This window comes from Chiloscyllium plagiosum, unplaced genomic scaffold (genome assembly GCF_037043375.1).
Source record: "Chiloscyllium plagiosum isolate Xiang-an unplaced genomic scaffold, Cpla_swu_hap1 HiC_scaffold_20, whole genome shotgun sequence".
NCBI lineage: Eukaryota > Metazoa > Chordata > Chondrichthyes > Orectolobiformes > Hemiscylliidae > Chiloscyllium > Chiloscyllium plagiosum.
In genome coordinates this window covers 18,354,312-18,380,196 of record NW_028270158.1, presented here as the reverse complement: position 1 = coordinate 18,380,196, position 25,885 = coordinate 18,354,312, and the positions used below count along the sequence as shown (strand labels likewise).

The 25,885-nt window shown below is 40.5% G+C and overlaps 1 protein-coding gene across 1 annotated transcript in view; it reads left to right on the top strand.

Moving 5' to 3' along the window:
- Positions 1-9,098: 9,098 nt before the first annotated feature.
- ap5z1 (adaptor related protein complex 5 subunit zeta 1) overlaps positions 9,099-25,885 on the top strand; it is a 72,061-nt gene continuing 55,274 nt past the window's right edge. The window contains exon 1 of the mRNA XM_043711908.2: positions 9,099-9,224. Within this exon, the coding sequence (XP_043567843.2) occupies positions 9,184-9,224 (41 nt within the window). The 5' untranslated portion in view covers positions 9,099-9,183. The remainder of the gene's footprint in view (positions 9,225-25,885) is intronic.

Genomic DNA, 25,885 nt, shown 5'->3' with positions numbered 1-25,885 from the left:
TACTCTGTGAACAAAAAGAATATGATTACATCATGTACCTTTTTTGAATTACCTGGAAGCAGGGGTATAGTTTCATATTACTTTCTCCAAGTCAGCATTTCAACCAATGTCAGTGGACTAAACAACCAACACACCTTTATCTTGTGGCATATCTTGTAATCATTTGAAATTTGGCATTTTGTTTGTTTTGATGAAAGATTTTGGCACCATGTCCCTCTCAGATTCAGCAATATTTATTAACCAAACCCATACCGTAAATTCACTTTAGCCTTGTTCCCAAAATGTTTCCATTTTTAGATTTTGCTTCAATGTTTCTATTTTACTCCTAGGGGTCACTGAAAGTTTTTTTAAAGAAACAAGCAAATGGAAAAGACTGAGACTAAAAAGCTGAATAGCAAAGAAGTACTGCCCTCAGTCAATACCAACTCCTAATAGCTTCTGTGCATGTAGAGGTGAAAAGTAAAGGTCACTGCTCCTGTTGTATTTCTGAGCATTATCGGAACACCTTGTCGACCTGAATTTTGCAGTCATCAGTGGCACCAGTCATTCATTACACTCAAACAGACTTTAAGAATTAATACTGGAAATTACTGTTTTTAAAAAGCCAAATCAATATGGCATCCTCTGCAGAAAATTTGGTACCTGTAAAAATATGTCAAGTGGTGTATTTCTCATTAGAAAAGTTCAATTGGAAAAAAAAAGCTTGAAATATCCAGAGCCTGAACTAGGGACTGTAATTTGGAATAGTTAATGTAAAATCAGATACAGAATTCAAAATAGAGTGGAAAGAAAGATGAGATTAAGGAAGAGATGAGACCAAATATTTCAAAACGTTGTTAAATGTTGCAAAATTGCCAGTAATTAAAATCTGAAATGACATTTTTTGGGATAAGAAAGATTGAAAATTTATTAAAACTATTTCACTTAAAATTTTTGCATCTGAACATATAAGGTAGGAATAAGAATCAGCAATTTGGCCCCTCTAGCCTGTTCTGTCATTCTGCAAGATCATGGCTAATCTGAATATGACTTCAATTCCACTTTTCTATCCACTTCCCTGTATCTGTTGACTCCTTTGTTAGTCAAGAGTCTATTTCTGCCTTTAAAATATTCAATGACACTGTCTTCATCATTTCTTGGAAAGAGAGTCTTTCAGACTCACCCCTCTGAAGGAGAAAATAAGATCCTGAATTATGTCTTAAATGGAAGACCACTTATTTTTAAGCCATGTGCCACTTGTTCTGGTCTCTCCCACACAGCACAACAACATTTTAGCATCCACTCTTGTCAAGTCCCCTCAGTGTTCTATATGTTTCAATTATATTACCTCTCATTCCTTTAAATGGATAGATACAGACTCTCACTAGGATAACCCCCTTACCCCACATATTAGTTGAGTGAACCTTCTCTACACTGTTTCTAATACAATTACGTTTAAGCAGACCAAAACTGTACACACACCTCGTGATACTCCACTACTGCCCTGTACCAATTATAGCAAAACACCTTTTATATTCCATTAGACTAATAATAAATTACATTCTATTTACCTTCATTTCCTATTTCTATTCCTATACACTAATATCTTGTGATTCATATACCAGCACACCTAGATTCCTCTGTACTTCCTGCAAACTCTCCCCATTTAATATTATGCTGCTTTCCTATTCTACCTGCCAATGGACAAGTTGAAACTTTTTCACATAGTTCATCTGCAAGACCTTTGGTCACTCACTTAAGGAGTCTACAAAGGGATGTAGATAGGTTATGCCCTGGCACAACATTTTTTTCCCAACCTATTGTGTCATCAGAAAAATTAGCAACTATACATTTGGCACTTTCATCCAAGTCATTGCTATGCATTGTAAATAATTGATGCCTCAGCACTGATCCCTGCAGTACTTTTTATATCACGTCAATATGAAAAAGACTTATTTGTTTCCACACACTATCCCCTGTTAACTAATCAATCTGCTATCTTGGATAGTATGTTACCCCCTGACATCTAAGCTTTTGATGCAGCAACTTATCAAATGGCTTTGGGAAATGTAAGTACATCACAGGGTTCCCCTTTATCCACAATGCTTACTACTTTCTTGAAGAATCTTCATGAGTTCATCAATTGTGATTTAACTTTCACAAAACAATGTTAACTCCGTCTGATTAAATTGAGTTTTTTTTTTAGAAAGTGACTGCTATTGGTCTCTTTACTGATGCATTCCAGCAATGTTCCCCATGATTGGATGTTAAGGTTAACATGGGTTAATATTTTACTTAAAATGTTAGGTTAACACACTCATTTCCTGTTTTCTGTCCCCCTCTTCTTGAAGGAGTAACATTAATTATTTTCCAACCTGATGGAATATTTACAGAACCTTGAGAGTTTTGGAAGAACTAAAACCAACACATCTATCACTTTGGCAGTTACTTCTTTTAAGACTCTGGAATGAAAATCATTAAGACTTAGGACTTGTCAGCTTTTAGTTCTAATGATTTTCTCAGTACTCTCTCCCTTATAATTGTTTTAAATCCTGCCATCCCTTTCACCTCTGTTTACAATTATTTCTATCATGTTATTTGTATCATCAGTGATATTGGATGCAAAATATCTGTTCAATTCATGAGTTGTATCCTTATCAATTCCCCACTCTAGAGAACCAATGCTAACTTTACATTTTTCCTATTTTAGTTACCTTTAGAAACTCTTCATATTTGTTTTCATTTTTCTAGCTAGCTTTCTGTCATACTGAATGTTTAAAAAAATCATTCTTCGCTTTTTATGTTCAATCCAATTTTCTTGGAATTGTCTATTTTTTCTTTCCAATTGATACTGTCTTTAACTTGCTCAATTAGCTACAGATGGTGCAATGTTTCCCAAATGTCTGTCTTACTGGAGTGTATCTATTGAATGTTCATAAATATTTCCTTCAGTGTTGGATGCTGCATCTCTAGTGACCTAAATCTTAATCTAATTTCCAACTCCACTTTAGCCAGGCCTGCTTTCGTGTCCACAAAATTGCCCCATTTAAGTTTCAGACCCAGTTTCATTTCACCCTGAAACTTGAGTGTAAAATTCAATCATGCTATGATCACTGCTACCAAGGGGCATGTTTATTGTGTAATCATTAATTATTCCCATCTTATTGTGTCCTGCCCAATCTGAAATATCCTGCTCAGTTTGGCTGTAGAACTTGCTGCCTTAAGAAACAAGCCTGTAAACTCTCTATGAACTCCTCTTTCAGACTAATTTTGCCAATCTGATTCATCCAATCTCTACATAGATTAAAATGAACCATGAATTCACACAGGTGCCCGTTATTTCTTGTTGGATGGCTCTTTCCAAAGTTTGGTTGCTGTCAAGGGAGATCTATAAATTAAATCTATAAGTGAGCCTTACTTCAGTTATTGGTAAAGTGTTGGAAAAGGTTATAAGAGATAGGATTTATGATCATCATCTAGAGAAGAATAATTTGATTAGGGATGGTCAGCATGGTTTTGTGAATGGTAGGTCGTGCCTCTCAAACCTTATTGAGTTCTTTGAGAAGGTGACCAAACAGAGTAAACCGGTTGATGTGATGTATATGGATTTCAGCAAGGCGTTCGATAAGGTTCCACATAGTAGACTTTTGTACAAAATGCGGAGGAATAGGATTGTGGGCGTTATAGCAGTTTGGATCAGTAATTGGCTTGCTGAATGAAGACAGAGGGTGGTGGTTGATGGGAAATGTTCATCCTGGAGTCCAGTTACTAGTGGTGTACTGCAAGGGTCGGTGTTGGGTCCACTGCTATTCGTCATTTTTATAAATGACCTGGATGAGGGTGTAGAAGGGTGGGTTAGTAAATTTGTAGACAACACTAAGGTCGGTGGAGTTGTGGATAGTGACGAAGGATGTTGTAGGTTACAGAGAGACATAGATAAGATGCAGAACTGGGCTGAGAGGTGGCAAATGGAGTTTAATGCGGACAAGTGTGAGGTGATTCACTTTGGTCGGAGTAACTGGAATGCAAAGTACTGGGCTAATGGTAAGATTCTTGGTAGTGTAGATGATCAGAGAGATCTCTGTGTCCAGGTGACAGGGTTGTTAAGAAGGCATACAGTGTAATAGCTTTTATTAATAGAGGGATCGAGTTCCAGAACAATGAGATTATGCTACAGCTGTACAAAACTCTGGTGCGGCCGCACTTGGAATATTGTGTACACTTCTGGTCACCACATTATAAGAAGAATGAGGAAGTTTTGGAAAAGGTGCAGAGGAGATTTACTAGAATGTTGTCTGGTGTGGAGGGAAGGTCTTACGAGGAAAGGCTGAGGGACTTGAGGCTGTTTTCGTTGGGGAGAAGAAGGTTGAGAGTTGACTTCATAGAGGCATACAAGATAATCAGAGGGTTAGATAGGGTGGACAGGGAGAACCTTTTTCCAAGTATGGTGACGGCGAGCACGAGGGGACATAGCTTTAAATTGAGAGGTGATAGATATAGGACAGATATCAGGTAGTTTCTTTACTTGGACAGTAGTAAGGATATGGAATGCTTTGCCTGCAATGGTAGTAGATTCATCAACTTTAAGTACATTTAAGTCATCATTGGACAAGCATATGGACGAACATGGAATAGTGTAGGTTAGATGTGCTTCAGATTGGTATGACAGGTCGGCGCAACATCGAGGGCCAAAGGGCCTGTACTGCGCTGTTATGTTCTATGTGACTTTACTTATATTTCTTTTTAATCTATCCAAACTGACACTACATCTTAAGCTTTACAGCTAAAATCATCTTTCCCTGTTATAATTTCCTAATGTCATCTTTAATTAACAGAACTACTACTCCATCTTCTCATTGACTGTTCTTGCAAAATGTTGTGTATCCTTGAATGTTTGGGTCTCAGTCTTTGTCATCTTGCAGCCATGTTCCTGTAATGACTACTAGATTATAAATATTTTGAACTATCAGTTAATCTGTTTTGCATTGAATGTGATGCCCATTCAGATTTCAGAGCCTTTACTTTTATTTCTCTATTTGTGCAGTCTCTAACCTTATCTACCAGTCCACACTTATGTTTGTGTACTCTGTGCCTTCCTATCATGTTCTGATTATCAATCCTCTTGTAACCTTACTCATTTGCTTTATTCTCTCCCTTTAATTTATCATGTTTTTCTGCTTTTTTTAAAAATTGTGGTTCTGTTCGCCGAGCTGGGAATTTGTGTTGCAGACGTCTCGTCCCCTGTCTAGGTGACATCCTTGGTGCTTGGGAGACTCCTGTGAAGCGCTTCTGTGATGTTTCCTCCGGCATTTATAGTGATTTGTACCTGCCGTTTCCGGTTGTCAGTTCCAGCTGTCCGCTGCAGTGGCTGGTATATTGAGTCGAGGTCGATGTGCTTATTGATTGAATCTGTGGATGACTGCCATGCCTCTAGGAATTCCCTGGCTGTTCTGTTTGGCTTGTCCTATAATAGTAGTGTTGTCCCAGTCGAACTCATGTTGCTTGTCATCTGAGTGTGTGGCTACTAAGGATAGCTGGTCATGTCGTTTTGTGGTTAGTTGGTGTTCACGATGCGGATCGTTAGCTGTCTTCCTGTTTGTTCTATGTAGTGTTTTGTGCAGTCCTTGCATGGGATTTTGTACACTACATTGGTTTTTCTCATGCTAGGTATCGGGTCCTTCGTCTTGGTGAGTTGTTGTCTGAGAGTGGCTGTTGGTTTGTGTGCTGTTATGAGTCCTAGTGGTCGCAGTATTCTGGCTGTCAGTTCAGAAATGTTTTTAATGTATGGTAGTGTGGCTAGTCCTTTGGGTTGTGGCATGTCCTCATTCCGTTGTCTTTCCCTTGGGCATCTGTTGATGAAATTGCGCGCGTATCCATTTTTGGTGAATACATTGTATAGATGTTCTTCTTTCTCTTTTTGCAGTTCTGGTGTACTGCAGTGTGTTGTGGCCCTTTTGAACAGTGTCTTGATGCAACTTCTTTTGTGTGTGTTGGGGTGGTTGCTTTCATAGTTCAGGCCTTGGTCTGTGTGTGTGGCTTTCCTGTATACCTTTGTGGTGAATTCTCCGTTTGGTGTTCTCTATACCATCATGTCTAGGAATGGGAATTAGTTGTCCTTTTCTTCCTCTCTAGTGAATCGGATTCCTGTGAGTGTGGTGTTGATGATCCGGTGTGTGTTCTCTATTTCTGTGTTTTTAATGATTACAAAGGTATCATCTACATGTCTGACCCAGAGTTTGGGTTGAATTTGCGGTAAGACTGTTTGTTCTAACCTTTGCATTACCTTCTGCCATGAGTCCAAAGATGGGTGAGCCCATGGGTGTGTTGATTTGTTCATATATTTGGTTGTTGAATGTCAAGTGTGTTGTGAGACACAGGTTCAATAGTTTGAGTATGCAGTCTTTGTTGATAGGTCTTGTTGATAGGTCTTGTTGTCTGTTCTGTATGTACAGCCGGTTGGCTAGGGTTTTGTCGATAGAGGTGAACAGTGCCGTTACATCGAATGAGACCATAGTTTCTTCCTTGTCTATGTGTACATTTCTGATGATGTCCAAGAATTCCTGTGTTGATTGTATAGAGTGTCTGGATCCGCCGATCAGGTGTTTCAGTTTCTGTTGTAGTTCTTTAGCCAGTTTGTGTGATGGTGTCCCTGTTAGTGATACTATGGGTCTGAGTGGGATGTCTGGTTTGTGCACTTTAGCGAGTCCATAGAATCTGGGGGTGTTGTTGCTTTCAGGTTTCATTCTCTGTAGGTCAAACCTGGTTATCTGTCTTTTTTTTTTAAGGTTCCTCGGTGTGTTGTTTATCCTATTGGTGAGCTTTGGGGTGGGGTCACACTCCCTCTTTTGGTAGGTGTTGGTATCTGCAAGTAGTTGTTGCGCTTTTTGGATGTACTCTGCTTTGTCGAGGATGACGTCATTCTGCCTTTGTCTGCTGGTAGTATGATTATGTTCTTATCGTTTCTTAGTGCTGCAACACAAATTCCCAGCTCGGCGAACAGAACCACAACAACGAGCACCCGAGCTACAAATCTTCTCCCAAATTTTTTTTAATGTACCATACTATTCTGATTTGTGATTTTATTATGTTGAAGTTATCATCCAACAATGTCCTACTCTAACTTTTTCTCAACCATCTTTGTCTCTTTTAACAGTCTATGGTGAATGTTATTCTATCATTGCTGTTTGAGATTTAGCAGAAATTTGAGATTGATGGCATTCTTTTGGGGACATTGGCTTCATGTTATATAAACACAAAATGTGAGTCAATCTATTTACATAGAACATTACAGCACAGTTTGTGTGGAATAGTGTTAAAACAATTTTATATCTTGCAACCTTAGTATAGGCGTATTGAAGTTTTATTACAAAGTTATTGTATCCATTGGCTATCACAGTGTAATGATTTTAAATTAAATAGTTGAATGTATAACTGATTATATGTGTTGGATTGCTGCTGTGAATCAAAATTAAATGTGTGCTATGGAAAATCTTGGACTATTATACTTCATTTATTGCAGTTTTGCACAACTGCTTTAGGTGACCACAGCTACTCAAATATCTCATTAATTTAGCAAAGAAACATCATGCAGAGCATATAGTAGCATTGAAAAGGTTTACAAAATATCTTAGTATCTTGTATATCACGTTAAAGAAAACAGTACATAAAACAGCTTTTCACTGCAGGGCTGTACAATGAGTTTGTTGCATCCGACTCTGCTGTCTTCTGGTCTAAGTTTTAAATATCAACTTTTGTCTGGCAATATGAAGTTGTATTTCTTATTTTACTGCTTTACATAGAGGAACAACACTAAATATAATGCATTAATATTTTTTAACTGCTTTTGTATCAATGTATGTATTTTAAATAAACAGCATTCTCATTGTGCTTTTTGTCATTCTTTTCAGGTTAGGCAATTAGAAAAATTCTTAACTTTGAAAAAATCATAGGTAATATATAAACTGACAAGCCTAACTTTTATAATTGTCTGCCATTTCCTGCTTTGAGAATATTCTGGTAGCGCCAATTGTCTGAGTCTTTGGATGATAACTTCAACATAATAAAATCACTGTGGAAACTTATGTTAATGTTGACAATTTTGGAGTAGTGACTGAGCTCAATAGTGAGGTAGTTGAATCGCTAAATACATCTGAATTGTTAACTAATTGTCAAAGCTTCCATAATTAATTGCTGAGTTCAATTACCCTGATAGCCAATGTTTTAAATACTTTATGTTCTAAAACAATGTACATAACTATGAAGATAACTACCCATATTTTAAAAATGAATATGTAACTTCATTTTACGTTTGATAAAGTTTATTAAGGTTACTACTTGAGTTTCAGGAGTGGATCCTGTGTTTTGAGTTTGTGAGTGCAAAAGTTGATGCTGGTGGGAAAATTGTGTTCAGATATGGGATCTGGGATCTAAAGGCATTTATATTTTGAGGAGGTTTGTAAAAGCATGAAGGAAAACTGTTAAAGACAGTCAGAATAGTTTTGCTGTGGTTGAACGAAACCGTCACTAGAATTATATTGCTAGATGAGTTGGTAAGCAAAGCTTGCTCTCGTGTAGCAGAATGTGAACACAAAGCACGAGGATATCATCAAGGCACAAGGGTGACCATTTACTGCCCCCAAAAACTGAATCTGGTGGGTTGAGGTATAGAAGTTAGTTTGGCACCATTTAAGGATCAGATCAGACTATAAAATTAAGAGGATTAATCAAATTAAAGGTAATTACAGAACATTTCCTGCTTTGAGAATATTCTGGTAGCGCCAATTGTCTGAGTTTTTGGTGTCAATAGACACAACCTGCTCATGCTCCAGAAACTTCAGTAACTCTCTGTCAGTCAACAATTTAACATTTGCAAAACAACTCAATTGAAGAGGTGGAGCTGCGATTATTTCCAGAACCGGATGCATCGAAACAGGTTGAAATACATAAAATTTGAAACTATAGATAATATCAAAAGCGAATAGCTCGTTCGACTGTAATCTTTCACTGAACGTGCTCGAGCGTTGGCTGTGGTTGGGGGAAGCTGTGGGAGGTGAGTGCTCCGGAATCGATCTTCGGTGCTTTGCTCTCCCGCCGGATGCCAAGGGGAGGCGTACAAGGTTCATTATTCTGGTACGCGCCTTTTCCCGTTCCCCGCGGGTTCCGGGGAAAACTTGGAAGGTGGTCGGGTTTGAAGCGGTGGCCGTGATGTTTGGGGTCTCGGCGGAGAACCTCCTCAGGCAGGCCAGGTAACCGAGCAAGGTCCCGGGGAGGGAGGGATGAGATTGACCACGCTTCAGGACGTCCCCAGACAAGTTAAACTCAATTTAAATGCCGTTTGAAATGTAGTTGCTTCTGTAATGGATGAAAGGACACTGCCACAGACAGCAATGTGATAATGCCTGCATAGCCTTGTCTAAGGATGTTGAGGGACAAACAGTCAGACAACAGGGAGAGTTCCTCAGTCTTCAAACTATTCAAAGATAGACAGTGCAGCATTCCCTTAGTACTGCATCTCAAAGCAGTTTTAACCTCAATTCAAGGCTCGAGTCTTTGAACTATAATCTCATGACTTTTTAAGTGAGTCTGGGACCACTGAGCTAACGAGCAGCAAATCAGAGCTTCACCACTTTTAACCGGATCGATGGCAAACAGGGCTTTTCCTTTCAAAAACAAAAGTGCTAAAAGTTGCAGTCACTGCATTATAAATGAAAGTCGGAAGTAATGAGTGTACATTATCTGAAAACAGAAAATTCAGTTTTTTTTTTGTAAGATTGAGCCCTGTCAGTGTTAGACAAGATTGTTGTTTCACAAGCGGATTGAAATCACATTAACAGCTGAACTTGGGTTTGTGGCTTTAGGAGAAAATAAACAAAACACGCTGATCTACCGTAATGTTAGAATCTTAAAAATCACTCAACACCAGGTTATAGACCAACAGGTTTATTTTGAAGCGCTAGCTTTCAGAGCACTGCACCTTCAGGTAGTTGTAGAGTATAAGATCGTAAGACACAGGATTTATAGCAAAAGTTTACAATGTGATGTAACTGAAATTAGATATCTGAAACAGACCTGGATTGTTTAAGTCTCTCATCTTTTAGAATGAACATGTTGGTTTCAGTTCTTTTATATGTAAATTGCAGAACTTTTTAAAAAGCTACCTTCTCAAGTGAACTTTAAAAATTGGTCATGATTCGGAGATGCCGGTGTTGGACTGGGGTGTACAAAGTTTAAAAAAAATCACACAACACCAGGTTATAGTCCAACAGCCACGCTCCGAAAGCTAGTGTGCTTCCAATTAAACTTGTTGGACTATAACCTGGTGTTGTGATTTTTAACTTTAAAAATTGGTGTTATGTCAGTCCAGATAATGCATTGAAGGTGTGAGCTGCCCCATGTGAGACTCAGTGCCACAAGGTTCAGATTGACTCTAATCTTTAAAAAAATGGATTTACAGAATCTTACATGGCTTCATGAAGTTTTTGAGCAAAATAAAATATAATTCTGCAAATACAAATTCACCCCACAAACTTAACTCCCTCCCACCACACAAAAACTTATGAGTGTGTGTGTGTGTGTGTGTAAAGGGGTAGAAGTATGAGAAAGGGTCTGTGTGAATGAATGGATCTGTCGGAGTCTGTGTCTGTTTAGTGCAGTGGGGTCACCTGTATAATGACATGAATCCAAGGTCCTGGTTGAGGCCATCCCCATGGCCACTTTTCGTTGTTGCCTGTCCTGAAGTCTGACTTGGAGGATGGTCACCTGAAGGTTTGAGGTTGAATGTTTTGGACTGCTGAAGTGTTCTCTGACTGGGAGGGAACACTCCTGTCTGTTGATTGTTGTGCAGTGTCCATTCATCTGCTGCCGTAGCCTCTGCTTGGTCTCGCCAATGTACCATGCCTCAGGGCATCCTTGCCTGCAGCGTATGAGATGACAACGTTGGCTGAATCACATGAGTACCTGCCACTTACATGGTGGGAGGTGTCCCCATGTGTAATGGTGGTATCCGTGTAGCCACACTGACCCGTCTTGCAGCGTCTACCGTGACAAGGTTCTATGGTGTTGTCTTGAAAGCCGGGCAGTTTGCTGCAATGATCTGTTTGAGATTTGGTGGTGGTTTAAAGGTGAGAGGTGGAGGCGTGGGGAAGATCTTGGCGAGGTGCTTATCCTCATTGCAAATTGTGAAAAACATGGCATAGTTTTTCGGCTCCTGGAAAGTACTGGACAACGAAGGGTACCCTCTCGGTAGCAGCTTATGTCTGACTCCTGAGGAGGTTGTTAGGGTTTGTCACTGTGGCATGTCAGAACTGGCTGTCAATGAGTTGAGCATCGTACCCATTCTTATGAGGGCATCCTTGAGTACTTCCAGGTGTCTGTCACGTTCCTCCCCATCTGAACAGATGCTGTGTATGCGTAGCACTTGTCCATAGAGGATGGCTGTTTTAATATATTTCCAGTAGTAGCTGGAGAAATGTAGCATCATGAGGTTATCCATGGATTTGCAGTAGAGTGAGGTACCCATCCTTGACGGAAATGCATGTGTTCAAGAATGAGACAGATAGTAGAGAGTTTGGTGGGATGAAACTCATTGATGTCACTGTCACTATTGTTTAATTTAATAAAAAAACTCCTCGCCATGGGTCCAAAGGAAGAAAATGTTGTCAATGTTCCTGGTATATAGTATTGATTGGAGGTCCTGCGTAGCGAAGTCTTGTTCGAACCTGTGCATGAAAATATTGGCATATTGGGGTGCAGATTTGGTCCCCATTGCTGATCCGTGTGTCTGGATGAGGAACTAGTTGTCAAAGGTGAAAATGCTGTGGTCGAGGATAAAGCAGATGAGTCGCAGGACGGTGCTCGGAGATTGGCAGTTGTTGTTGTTGAGTACTGAGGCTGTTGCTGCAATGCCATCATTGTGGGGGATGCTGGTGCAGAGTGCTGAAACGTCCATTGTGACCAGGAATGTTCCTGGTTGAACTGGTCCATGGGCGCTGAGCTTCTGTACGAAATCTGTAGAGTCGTGACAGAAGCTGGGGGTCTCCTGTACGATGGGTTTCAAGATCCTTTGAAATAGCCAGAGACGTTCTCTCTCAGGGTTCCATTGCCTGATATGATGGGACATCCTGGTGTGTCGGCTTTGTGTATCTTCAGAAGGCAGTAGAAGTCACCTATGCGAGAAGTATGTGGGATGAGGGCGCGTAGGGAACTCTGATCAGGACTTGGATCCAGTCCTTCAATGTTTTTAGTTCAAGAGTATGGTGTTTGGTCGGTTTGGCCGGTAGTTGCCTGTAGTGTTTCTGGTTGTTCAGTTGTTGGTACACTTCCTTGCAATAATATGTTTTATTCTGAATGATGATGGTTCCTCCTTTTATCTGCTGGTTTGACGACAATCTTGTGATTTGGTTTTGAGAGCATGGATGGCGTTGCATTGTGATTGGGTGATGTTCTGCTTTACCTTTTGAGTATGGCTGAATCTGGCATTTATATATTTCCTGATTGTTTGAGCATACATGTCAAGCTCAAGGCAGCGGCCCTCTGGTGGGTTCCAAGTCGACTCCTATGTTCGCTCCACTTCTCACCTTTAAACAACTACCAAACCTCAAACAGATCATTATTCATAGCAAACTGCCTGGTTTTCAGGACAACACCATATAATCTTGTCATGGTAGATGCTGCAAGATGTGTCAGAGTGTCGACATGGATACCATCATTACGCGTGAGGACACTTCCCACCATGTACGTGGCAGGTACTCACGCACAGCAATCAACAGACAGTGTTCCCTCCCAGTCAGAGGACACTTCAGCGGTCCAGGACATTCAACTTCGGACCTTTGGGTGACCATCCTCCAAGATGGACTTTGACACAGGCAACAACGCAAAGTGGCTGAGCAGCAGCTGATAGCCAAGTTTGGTACCCATGGGGATGGCCTCAACTGGGACCTTGGATTCATGTCACACTACAGGTGGGTCACCTGCACTATATGCACACGAAGACCAATGCACCCACGCAGTCCCTCATACTCCCCCACACACACATTTGTTTGTGGGGTGAATTTTAATTTGGAGTATTACATTTTATTTTCCTCAAAAGCTGCATGAATCCATGTAAGATTCTGTAAATCCGTTTTTTAGGTTAGAATCAGTCTGACTGTTGTTGCACAGTCTCGCACAGGGCAGCTCACACCTTAACTGCATTGTTTGGGCCGACATGGCTCCTATTGTTAAAATTCACTTGAGAATGTAACTTTTAAAAACTTTCTTCAATTTACATATGAAAGAACTGAAACCAACATATTCATTCTAAGAGATGAGAGACTTAAACAATCCAGGTCTTTTCAATGTATAATTTCAGTGACATCACACTGTAAGCTTTTGCTATAAATCCTGTGTCTTACAACCTTATACTCCACAACCACCTGATGAAGGAGCAGTGCTCTGAAAGCTAGTGCTTCCAATTAAATCTGTGGGACTATAACCTGGTGTGATTTTTAACATTGTACTCCCCAGTCCAACACTGGCATCTCCATATCAATGTTAGAATTGCTTGTGTTGCACTCTGGGCTTCTTTTGTCCATTAGATTAGATTACAGTGTGGAAACAGGCCCTTCGGCCCAACAAGTCCACACCGACCCGCCGAAGCGAAACCCACCCATACCCCTACATTTACCCCTTACCTAACACTACGGGCAATTTAGTATGGCCAATTCACCTGACCCTGCACATCTTTGTAATGGTGGGAGGAAACCGGAGCACCCGGAGGAAACCCACGCAGACACGGGGACAACGTGCAAACTCCACACAGTCAATCGCCTGAGGCGGGAATTGAACCCGGGTCTCTGGCGCTGTGAAGCAGCAGTGCTAACCACTGTGCCACCGTGCCGCCCACATTCTTCTCTGTACTTTTGGCTTCTGCATTTCAAACAATTCTTTTGGTGAGTCTCTGTTACCAAAGAATCTCGAGAACAATGTGAAATGTATAATGTAGAGGAGTCAGTCTTTTTTCAAAAAATAAGTTTTTGAAGTGCTGATTCCAGCCCATGGCTCCACCGATCCTTGTTCGTCTTTGAACATGATAACAAGGCAATAACTCAATTTAAGATGTAACTGTCAAAAAAGTTATTAAAAAGTGTTTCAACAAGAGGTGATCAGCAGAACAACTTTGTTTAAATGATTTTTAACTTTAATGTTAAACTGTATGTCTTCATTTTTAGATTCCCTTTTTCTCACCCTTGATTAGTTAGCAGTATTGAGAAGTTTCAGATTCCCTTAAAAAAATAACAGATTGCTGCTAATTTGATTTTTAAAAAATGGTTAGGAAGTTATTTCAAAACAAGTAAAGCAGGATTTAAACAACTGTTGCATTCTCACCAACCAGAACCAGAAATTTGACAGTTCTTTTACTGTACAGTCAAGTAGAAAGTGCTAAATGGATTATTAATATGCAGAAGAAAGCGGTTTGTCTTTTGATTTCATGACAAGAATAACTTTGCTAGTCTCACTGCCCCGTTTGTTCCCCATAGCCCTGAAAATATTTTGTCTTCACATAATTCGACCGCTGCAATTGAATCTGTCACCACGAGAGACATTTCATTTCAGTTCCTTACCACCACCTGCTTTTTTAAAAAAAAATTTTGCTATTGGTTCTTTTGATAGACATCTGAAATTAGTATCTTCTGGTACTTGAACTTTCACCCAATGAGAACTGTTTCCCACAATCCACTTTGTTTGGACCCAGCATGACTTTGAACCACTTCAGTAAATTCTCTTTTCATCTCTTCCACTCCAAGTGTGGGAGGTAATTGTGTGTTGGTAATGTCATAGGCCTAATAATCCTGAGGACCTCCATTCAAATCCCACCATGGCACATAGTGAAATTTGATTTTGATTATTTATTGGAGTTGAAAGCTAGTCCATTAGTTATCATGTAAGTATTGTTGATTGTTGTGAATTCCCATCTGGTTCACTAATGCCCTTTAGGAGATGGAAGTAAATCTACTGTTCTTACCTGGTCTGGTTGACATGTGTCTTGAAACCCACAGCAATGTTGCTGAATCTTAGTCGGCTCTCTGAGCCTCTTCAAAGGACATTCGGCTTAAGTAAGCACAACTAGCAATGAAACAAATGCTGGCTTTACCCAGCAATGTCCACATCCAATACAAGAGTAACAGAAATCTTGGATGCCAACCCACCTACGTAACTAAATTCGTCATCCTTGGAACCATTCACACAAGTCTTTTCTGTGCCTTCTCCAATGCCTTGATATACTTCCTGTATTGTGGTACCTGAACTTAAGACACTGTACTCCAGTAGAAACCAAACTATAACTTATCTGCATTTTATGTTCTGTCTCTAATTATAAAGTTCAGATCCCATATACCCATTCTAATGCAATTCTGTCTTCAACAGTTTGTGTATAAATATCCCCATGTCTCTTTGCCCCTGCATAGAGACACGCAAGTTTAAAGAATGTGTGTATTTTATATTTTGTTTTTATAATCATAACTGTTGTGGTTCCAAGTCCAGATTTCTTGCTTCGCAGTAACTCTAAAGAATATTTTACCCATCTATAAGATTTTGCTGACCAAAAACCAGGAAGGAAGGAAATTACACAAGGGTTTTTATCATATTGATTTGCTGCTGCTAGCAGATTGCAGTTGAATTCTCTATCATTGAAGTTAAATAGCTGAAATTTATGTACTTTGACTGCTGTCGCTGAGAGATTATTGATTTCTGTATGTAATAGAGTAAGGTGGCTGAGCGTTTCAGGAACTAAACACATTGGCGGAAGTGAGGACTGCAGATGCTGGAGATTAGAGTGACGATTAGAGTGGTGCTAGAAAAGCACAGCAGGTCAGGCAGCATCCGACAAGCAGGAGCCCTTCCTCAGGAATGGCCTGCTGTGCTTTTGCAGCACCACTCTAAAATAAACATGTTGATCTAGACATCATGCTGGATGACAGTGTGGGAGTTTGAAATGTATCTGTGTAAAAGTCCTTTACCCTGTACGGTGAATCTTTATCCCATTAGAAACCAGTAGGTTATTGTCTGTGTTAAAATATGAATAGATTAAATTCATCAAAGCACCAAGTGTTTCTTTCCTATGTTTGCATAGTTTGATTACTAGATCCCTTCCCTTTCATCCGTGGGACACTTTGATGTCCCAAAAGGTGATCGATAGATATATGCTTACTCCTAACCCTGCATGTGTATTTCCCTTGATGTCTGTTAATGTCCTTTTGAAACATTGTCTCGTTTGTTGGTAGCATGTTCCAATTTATTGCCCCTTGCGATGTAAAAATGTTCTTCCACACATTGTCTGTGTCTTTGCTGAAAAATGTAAATTCCAAGTTCATGTACCATTAGATAATGGGAACTAGCCAGCCACGGCATTGCAAAACATGGCATCTAAAGGAGGTGATGACTGCGAAGTTGTGCAAGCAAATGTTTTTCTAGCACTACTTATGGGCCAAGAAGAGCATGATTGCAACTCCTGAACCACGAACCAAACCTCCACTGTAATCCCTAAACCACAATCCAGTGTCATAGAGTCAGAAGTTTACAGCATGGAAACAGGCCCTTCTGCCCAACTTGTCCATGCTGCCCAGTTTTCGCAGTTAAACTAGCTCCATTTGCTTGTGTTTGGTACGTACCCCTCCATGTGCCTGTCCAAATGTTTCTTAAATGACAAAATTGTACTTGCCTCCACCGCCATTTCTGGCAGCTCATTCCAGACACTTACCACCCTCTGTGTGAAGCAGCTGCCCCTCTGGACCCTTTTGTATCTCTCCCTTCTCACCTTTTAAACCTATACCCTCTTGTTTTAGACTCCCTACCAGGGAGGAAAGCTGTTGGCTATCTACTTTTTCTATGCCTTTAATAGACCTCCTATAAGGAGGTCACCACTCCAAGGACAGAAGCTTGAACACACTCACCAACAGGCTCTCTAACTTCAAATAATGTAGGTCTTGCTGTAAGCACTTGCTGTGCAGGTCTAACCTGCATTCCTCACTCTAAGCACCCTATGGTCTGTATGATCTGCCTGTACTGCTCGCAAACAAAGCTTTTCACTGTACTACAATAAATCCGTTGAATCTAATCCTTCCAACTCAACACAATGTCCCCTAAACTGACCTCTATTCCCATCACCTGTATAGGGTTTCCACTCCCCCACCTCCACCAACATCTGAATTTCTCCATCTTCTTCCAGTCAGTGCCCCTGTGACATATCTGAACTGTCCATGTTCTCTCCTCGAATCTCCTCATTAGATTTCTTCATCCCCACCCATCCTACCACTCTGTTCCCTGTCGTATTGTTCCCTCTGAGCTCTCTGTCACCCACTGCCAATGTGTATATTTTAAAAACAATAGTAGCTAAGTGTGTGTTAATGCTATGATAGGGGAGACTAGCAATTAATCGACTGTATTGTACCCTAATTTCCCGATGATACAAAGCTGGCAAGCAGGTTGTGAGGGGTATACAGAGAGTCTGCAGAGGGACACTGTTAGGTTAATTGATGGGCAGTACTTTGGCAGATGGGGTATAATGTGGGAAAATGAGGTTGTTCACCCTTGCCAGAAGAATGGAGAGGCAGAATAATATTTAAATAGAGACTTCAGAATGCTGCATTACAGAGAGATCTGGTTATCCTTTTACATGTTAACAAAATGTTCAGGTGCAGTTAAAGCAAATAGTTAGAAAGGTAAATGGAAATTCTGGCCTTTTACTTCCAGGGGGATGAATATAAAGATAGGGCTGTTTTGCTACAAACTATACAGAGCATTATTGAGATTGCTGCTATATAAAATTTGGGAGAAATTAAAGGGAAAGACTTGCACTGGAAGCAGCCCAAGAAGGATAAATGGATCGTCTTCATGAAGAAAACAGGGGTAGGTTTGCAGTTTACTCCCTGGAGTTTATAGGAATTAGAGCTGATCTCATTGAAACTTGAATCTGCCACTTCTCCACCTAAGTCTCCAGCCTATCTCTATCCTGTTGTAATATCCAGCAATCTTCACTATCTGCAGGTCCTCCAGTCTTTGTGTTGTCCATGAACTTACTAATTAGACCACCTACGTTCTCCTCCAAACAGGACCCCAGCACTGATCCCTGCAGAATACCACTGGTCACAGAGTTCCAGTCAGAAAAAAACCCACCGATGCTCTCTATCTTCTATGACCAAGCCAGTTGTGTATGCATCTTACCAGCTCTCTGTGGATCCCATGTAACTTCACTTTCTATATCAGCCTGCCCTGAATGACCTTGTCAAAGTCCATCACCATGCTCCCATTAGTCATCTTTGTCAATTCCTCAATCAAGTTTGTGAGACACGATCTCCCTTCCTCAAAGCCATGCTGCTTTTGCCTATGAAGTCCATATTATTTCCAAATGTGAGTAAATCCTCTCCCTAAGAATCATCTCTGATAACTTCCTTACCACTAACGTAAGGCTCACTGGCCTGTAATTTCCCGGGTTATCCCTATTTCTCTTTTTAAACAAAGGAACAACGTTGGCTATTCTCTGATCCTCTGGGATCTCTCTCTTGTGACTAAAGAGGATACATAGATTTTCTACAAGGCCCCAGCAATTTCCTCCCTTACCTCCCTCAGTATTTGGGATAGATAGATCCATCAATTCTGGGGACTTTTCTATTTTCGCACTTTCAAAACACCCAACACCACCTTTTTCTTTAATATATCCGTTATGCCCTACAGTATCAACATGTACCCCTCTTTAGACTCTACCATGTCCTTCTGCCTTTGTTAAGGGCCTCACCCATATCCTCTGGCTCCATGCATATATTCCCTCCTTTATCTCTGAGTGGACCTACCTTTTTCCTAACTACCCTCTTGCTCTATATGTGTAAAACACCTTGGAGTTTTCCTTAATCTTGTTTGTCAAGGACATTTCATAGCCCCTTTTAACCATCCTCACTCCATTTTAATGCTGGAAATTACATAGTGTAAAAAAAATTATGCTTTAATTTTTGAAACAGAACATCACTCTGAACTAATTAATGAGCACCTGTGATCAGGAAAAGGGAATAGAAGAACTTCCGTTTACTGTAGACACAGGGCAGAAACTGAAAAGAAAGGTGGCACTGAACAGTGTTCTGAATGATTTACAATTCCTCTGATGGATTTAGTTTAATGAGTAGAATCTGATAAATGTGACAAATTTCTTCCCATATGTGTCCTCAAATTGATGGGATTGAGTAGTAATTCTTCCTGAACAGCAGCAGGAGAAGCCAAAGTGTAAATGTCAGTCAATAATTGTGCATGTGGCTCTCTAAGATGAGAAAGCATGGAATGCGATGTGTTTACCAGGATAGCTTATCATTATTTCCAAGAGAATGAAAAATGCATCCTTCGTTTACAACACTAGTAACGAAAAGAAAATTGCATACGTTTTTCAATAATATGAAACAGAATTTGGGGGACCATCCAGCTATAAAACATGGAAGCTGCCATTCATCCTACACAAACAACCAAGAACAAGCACTTTCTATGAATTGTGCTTATGACTGCATTGGTATCCAAAGAGGGAGAAATACTTTGATATGTGATACAAATTTGGGCTATAAGACAGTTGCCATTTGAACCTGGCAATCAGGCAGACTGCACCCAAAAGGGTGTGGAATTATTTAGAGTCCCCATAGTAATTGGCGCAATTTATAATCCATTAAAATGGGATTGTTCATGTTTACAGAATCCGTAAATAGAATTACTAAGTGTGGCAGCACCCTTCCATTTATCTAATTTGATGGTTAGGCAGTGAATTCTTTGGGGATTGAGGATGTTTATATGGTGCACATTTGCTGATGGCTGACGTGACCAATCCACAAGAGGCAGATTCTGCCTTAAATGCTGCAAATGAAGTGTTTATCAGGTGACATTTGTGGGTTATTAGTTTCAGTACAGGCAGTTCCTGGGTTGTGAATGGCTTCTATTCTTGAGTATTTGCGAGATGATTTGTATGCAATTTGGAGCACAGTACAGGGCAATATAAGATAATTCTTCATAGGAATGAGGAAATGTTCACATGTTCTGAGGAAGCGTCACTTGACCAGAAATGTTAATTTTGATTTCTCTCCACAGTTGCTGCCAGTTCTGCTGAGATTTTCCAGCAATTTCTGTATTCCTGATTTACAGCATCTGTAGTTCTTTCAATTTTTTAATCTGTAAATCAAGGCCACTTGTTTTGATGTCTGTTTTTAAATTGCTATAGCCGTTGGTTGCCCTGAGTGGCCCACCGCCGATGCTGTATCACCCTCTGATCAGTGTCTTCCAGGTGTGAAAATCAATGTTTAGGGCCTTCATTGCTGTGCTCACCAGCATGCTGTAAGTAGAGCTTTGGGTGTCCCACTGGCTCTATCGGTGCAGTCTCTCAAGCAAATGGTTAACACAGTTAGTGAGCTCTTTTGCAATGATCTTATTAGAACAAGGACAACTCTAGGGTTTGGAGTTGCCATAAGTCCTAAAGCATGAAAAGATAAACATCAAGTTTTGCATTCTGAAATTAGGTGCCACTAGAAGCTGCTAAAGCCTCCATTGCAATTAGAAGCACAGTATTGCCATAATGGATTTACAAGGCTGGCAAAAGCTAAGTTTAAAAAAAAAACTAGGTAAAAACAAGGGCTACAGATTCTAGATTATTAGAGTAGTGCTGGAAACGCACAGCAGTTCATGCAGCATCCGAGGAGCAGGAAAATTGACGTTTCGGGCAAAAGACCTTCATTAGGAATAGAGGCAGAGTGCCTGCAGGGTGGGGGAGAAAGCGGCATAGAGTACAATAGGTGAATTGGGGGGGGGGGGGGGGGGGAGAGAGATGGAGGTGAAGAGCTTCAGGGCAGAGGCAATGACCAGGGAGTTGTAGTGAGAGAGGGACTCCCTGAGATTCTTGTAGCGAGAGGAGGAAAACTTCTTCAAGGCAGGCATCCTTGCAAGAGGATTCGCAGTAGCAAAAACTAAGCCAGTGGAATTAACGTGTGAATTAGAAGTGTAATTGCCTGCTGAAGGCAGAGATGATTGAAGGATGAGCTCAGCAGTTGGGCTTGGTAGAAATATTATAATGAGACATTGGAGTTTATTAATTGAGTTACATCTAATGTAGTTTGAACATGAAAAACTGAAACATTGGAGTTGAATAAATTGGAAAAGGAGTTGGAATTCTAAAGAGCAGAAAAATATCAGGGAAGAGCATTGTAATGGAAAAGAATGGAAATGAGAAGGCCAGAACTAACAATTGTGCATATGGGAGGGCAACTTGTTTAGTTGGTGTGTCATAGAGTTGTAGAGATATACAGCATGGAAACAGACCCTTTGGTCCAACTGACCAGATATCCCAACCCAATCTAGTCCCACCTGCCAGCACCTGGCCCATATCCCTCCCTTCCTATTCATATACCCATCCAAATGCCTCTTAAATGTTGCAGTTGTACCATTCTCCACCATTTCCTCTAGCAGCTCATTCCATACTCGTACCACCCTCTGTTTAAAAAAAAAAGTTGCCCTTAGGTCTCTTTTATATCTTTCCCCTCTCACCCTAAACCTATGCCCTCTAGTTCTGGACTCTCCCACCCCAGGGAAAAGACTTTGTCTATTTATCCTATCCATGCCCCTCATAATTTTGTAAACCTCAATAAGATCACCCCTCAGCCTTCGACGATCCAGGGAAAACAGTCCCAGCCTGTTCAGCCTCTCCCTATAGCTCAAATCCTCCAACCCTGGCAACATCCTCGTAAATCTTTTCTGAACCCTTTCAAGTTTCACAACATCTTTCCGATAGGAAGGAGACCAGAATTGCATGTGATATTCCAACAGTAGCCTAACCAATGTCCTGTACAACTGCAACATGACCTCCCAAGTCCTGTACTCCATACTCTGACCAATAAAGGAAAGCATACCAAACGCCACCTTCACTATCCTATCTACCTGCAACTCCACTTTCAAGGAGCTATGAACCTGCACTCCAAGGTACTTACCATTAAGTGTATAAGTCCTGCTAAGATTTGCTTTCCCAAAATACAACACCTCACATTTATCTGAATTAAACTCCATCTGCCACTTCAGCCCATTGGCCCATCAAGATCCTGTTGTAATCTGAAGTAACCCTCTTCACTATCCACTACACCTCCAATTTTGGTGTCATCTGCAAACTTACTAACTGTACCTCTTATGCTTGCATCCAAATCATTTATGTAAATGACAAAAAGTAGAGGACCCAGCACCGATCCTTATGGCACTCCACTGGTCACAGGCCTCCAATCTGAAAAACAACCCTCCACCACCACCCCCTGTCTTCTACCTTTTGAGCCAGTTCTGTATCCAAATGGCTAGTTCTCCCTGTATTCCATGAGATCTAACCTTGCTGATCAGTCTTCCATGGGGAACCTTGTCGAACGCTTTGCTGAAGTCCATATCAATCACATCTACCGCTCTACCCTCATCAATCCTCTTTGTTACTTCAAAAAACTCAAATCAGGTTTGTGAGACATGATTTCCCATGCACAAAGTGCATGTGGGTGGCACGGTGGCACAGTGGTTAGCACTGTTGCCTCACAGTGCCTGAGACCCGGGTTCAATTCCTGCCTCAGGCAACTGATTGTGTGGAGTTTGCATGTTCTCCCTGTGTCTACGTGGGTTTCCTCCGGGTGCTCCGGTTTCCTCCCACAGTCCAAAGATGTGCAGATCAGGTGAATTGGCCATGTTAAATTGCCTGTAGTGTTAGGTAAGTGGTAAATGTAGGGTAATGGGTGGGTTTCGCTTCGGTGGGTCGGTGTGGACTTGTTGGGCTGAAGGGCCTGTTTCCAGGCTGTAATGTAATCTAATCTAATCAAAGCTGTGTTGACTATCCATAATCAGTCCTTGCTTTTCCAAATACATGTACATCCTGTCCCTCAGGATTCCCTCCAACACCTTGCCCACCACCGACATCAGGCTCACTGGTCTATAGTTCCCTGGTTTGTCCTTGCCACCTTTCTTAAATAGTGGCCACGTTAACCAACCTCTAGTCTTCTGGCACCTCACCTGTGACTATCGGTGATACAAATATCTCAGCAAGAGGCCCAGCAATCACTCATCTAGCTTCCCAGAGTTCTAGGGTATACCTGATCAGGTCCTGGGCATTTATCCACCTTTTTATGCGTTTTAAGACATCCAGAACTTCCTCCTCTGTAATATGGACATTTTGCAAAGTGTCACCATCTGTTTCCCTATAGTCTATATATCTTCCATATCCTTGCCGATCTTTGAGGGGCCCCAATTTCCCTAGTTACCCTTTTGTCCTTAATGTATTTGTAAAAACCCTTTTAATTTTCCTTAATTCTATTTGCCAAAGCTATCTCATGTGCCCTTTTTGCCCTCCTGATTTCCCTCTTAAGTATACTCCTATTTCCTTTATACTCTTTTAAGGATTCACTCGATCTATCCTTACATATGCTTCCTTCTTTTTCTGAACCAAACCCTCAGTTTCTTTAGTTATCCAGCATTCCCTATACCTACCAGCCTTCCCTTTCACCCTAACAGGAATATACTTTCTCTGGACTCTCGTTATCTCATTTCTGAAGGCTTCCCATTTTCCAGCCGTTCCTTTACCTGCAAACATCTGCCCCCAATCAGCTTTTGAAAGTTCTTGCCTAATACCGTCAAAATTGGCCTTTCTCCAATTTAGAACTTCAACTTTTAGATCGGTCTATTCTTTTCCATCACTATTTTAAATCTAATAGAATTATGGTCGCTGGCCCCAAAGTGCTCCCCCATGACACCTCAGTCACCTGCCCTGCCTTATTTCCCAAGAGTAGGTCTAGTTTTGCACCTTCTGTAGTAGGTACATCCACATACTGAATCAGAAAATTGTCTTGTACACACTTAACAAATTCCTCGCATTTATACCCTTAACACTATGGCAGTCCCAGTCTGTTTGGAAAGTTAAAATCCCCTACCATAACCACCCTATTATTATTACAGATAGGTGAGATCTCCTTACAAGTTTGTTTCTCAATTTCCTTCTGACTATTAGGGCGTCTATAATACGATCCTAATAAGGTGTGTTAAAATGGCACAGTTTAAAAAGTCAGATATCAATAGAAACTGAGGATAATCTAAGGCCTAATAAGGAAGTACTTAAGTTTGTATAGATAATTGCAAAATTTTGAGGAAATGTATTTAGAGGCTTTTTTTTTTCATTTGAGAAAATGACACAGTAAATTGACGTGGTCAAATGAGAACTCTTCATTGTTCGTGCAAAGCCGGATGGTGGGTGCAACACAGGTATTGTATGCATTTCTGTCAGAGGAGGTTTCTGTAGATTATCATGAATTAAAAGATGCTCCTTTAGGTGCATTTGAGTTAGGTACTGAAGCATACAGATGAAATTTGGGAAAAACAGTCTGGACAAACCTAAATTGAATTTGAAAGGTCTAAAGAAAGAAATTTTAATAAGTGTATAAAAATATTCGGAGTTGCGATCATTCTCTTATTGAAATTTTAAAAGCTCGTTGCCATTTGTAATAACCCACAGTGAAGCCCAATGGATTATGGGTTGCAGTGGCTAAACAGGCAGCAGCAATGGCTGATCTCTAAAATTAACCTTTTTACTGTCACTCTGATAAATTTGAAAAGGATAGAAAGTGGGAGAGAAAGAGGTTGGCCAGTAGCCAGGGTGAAGAATGAATGGATGGGAATGTTCCAAGAAATCCCCTTTAGATCAAAAAGCAAATTTACTGAGGGTGGAAGTGTAAAGTAGGCCTAAGTGTTTCTGGCATCATAGTGGGACATCTTTGTTCATGTTTCTGAAAGGTGTGAACGAAGATTAGGGGACTTATTGGGGTTTGTAAGAGTGAATTTATTTTAAAAAAGAAACTAAAATGGCAAATACTAACAGTCAAATTATAGTTTTAATAACAACAGACAACTGGAGCTAAAAACTGCTATGAATGCAGGAACGCTGAATAGAATAGATGTGAGGTACAGTATTAAGGATTTTTGTCAATAGGAAAGACGGCCCTTTTCTTCCTCCAAGTGCTGCAGCTAAAGCCAAAACTGAGTCCAAGGAGCCACTCATTCTTTTGATGGTGAAAGACAAAGTTTTGTTATCAAATTGTGCATTGAAAGCTGGAGAAATTGGGGATAAGTGGTAGATAAATCCCAGTTTTGTTGTATAAAGTAAAATTTTGAGTTGATTTATTATTGCCCCACATATCTAAGTATAGTGAAAAGTTTTGATGTATAGGTAGATCGCAATATACAAAGATCAGTGAGGAATACAAGTTATAGCTGCAAAGAAGGGTCACAAAAATGAACATTAGATTTGAAATTTGAGAGGTCCATTCAGAAGTCGAAACTACAGCAGGGATGAAGCTGTTCTTGAACCTGTTGGTATGCATGTTTAAGCTTTTATATCTTTGCCTGACACAAGTTTTGGAAGAGATTATAACTGGGGTTGGAAGGGACTTTGAGGCATTGACCAGTATAGATGGAGTCAATGGATGGGAGGTTGGGGTTGCATGATTGACTGGGCTGTGTTCGCAACTCTGTAGTTTCTTACGGTTTTGGGCAGAGCAATGGCAGTACCAAGCAGTGATGCTGCATCCTCCTCCGCTCCATTGATGTAGATAGGGGCATGACACCCTCCGTGCTTCCTGAAGTTAATGATCAGCTCTTTAGTTTTGCTGACATTGAGAGATTGTTACCTTTACACTATTCCACCAGATTAGAATGTGACTTGTAGTCCAGAGCAGTGGAGGTATACGTTTTTAAGAAATTACCCGTGGATTATGTTTATTTACTAATGGGGAATGGTTTAACTGAAGCGAAGTTTGTGGCTTCATTCATAATTATGTAAAGTTCATGCAAGTTACAGGGTAAGTATTTCTTCATCATTTGTGGTGACCAGGCAAGTGGCTAAGTGTAG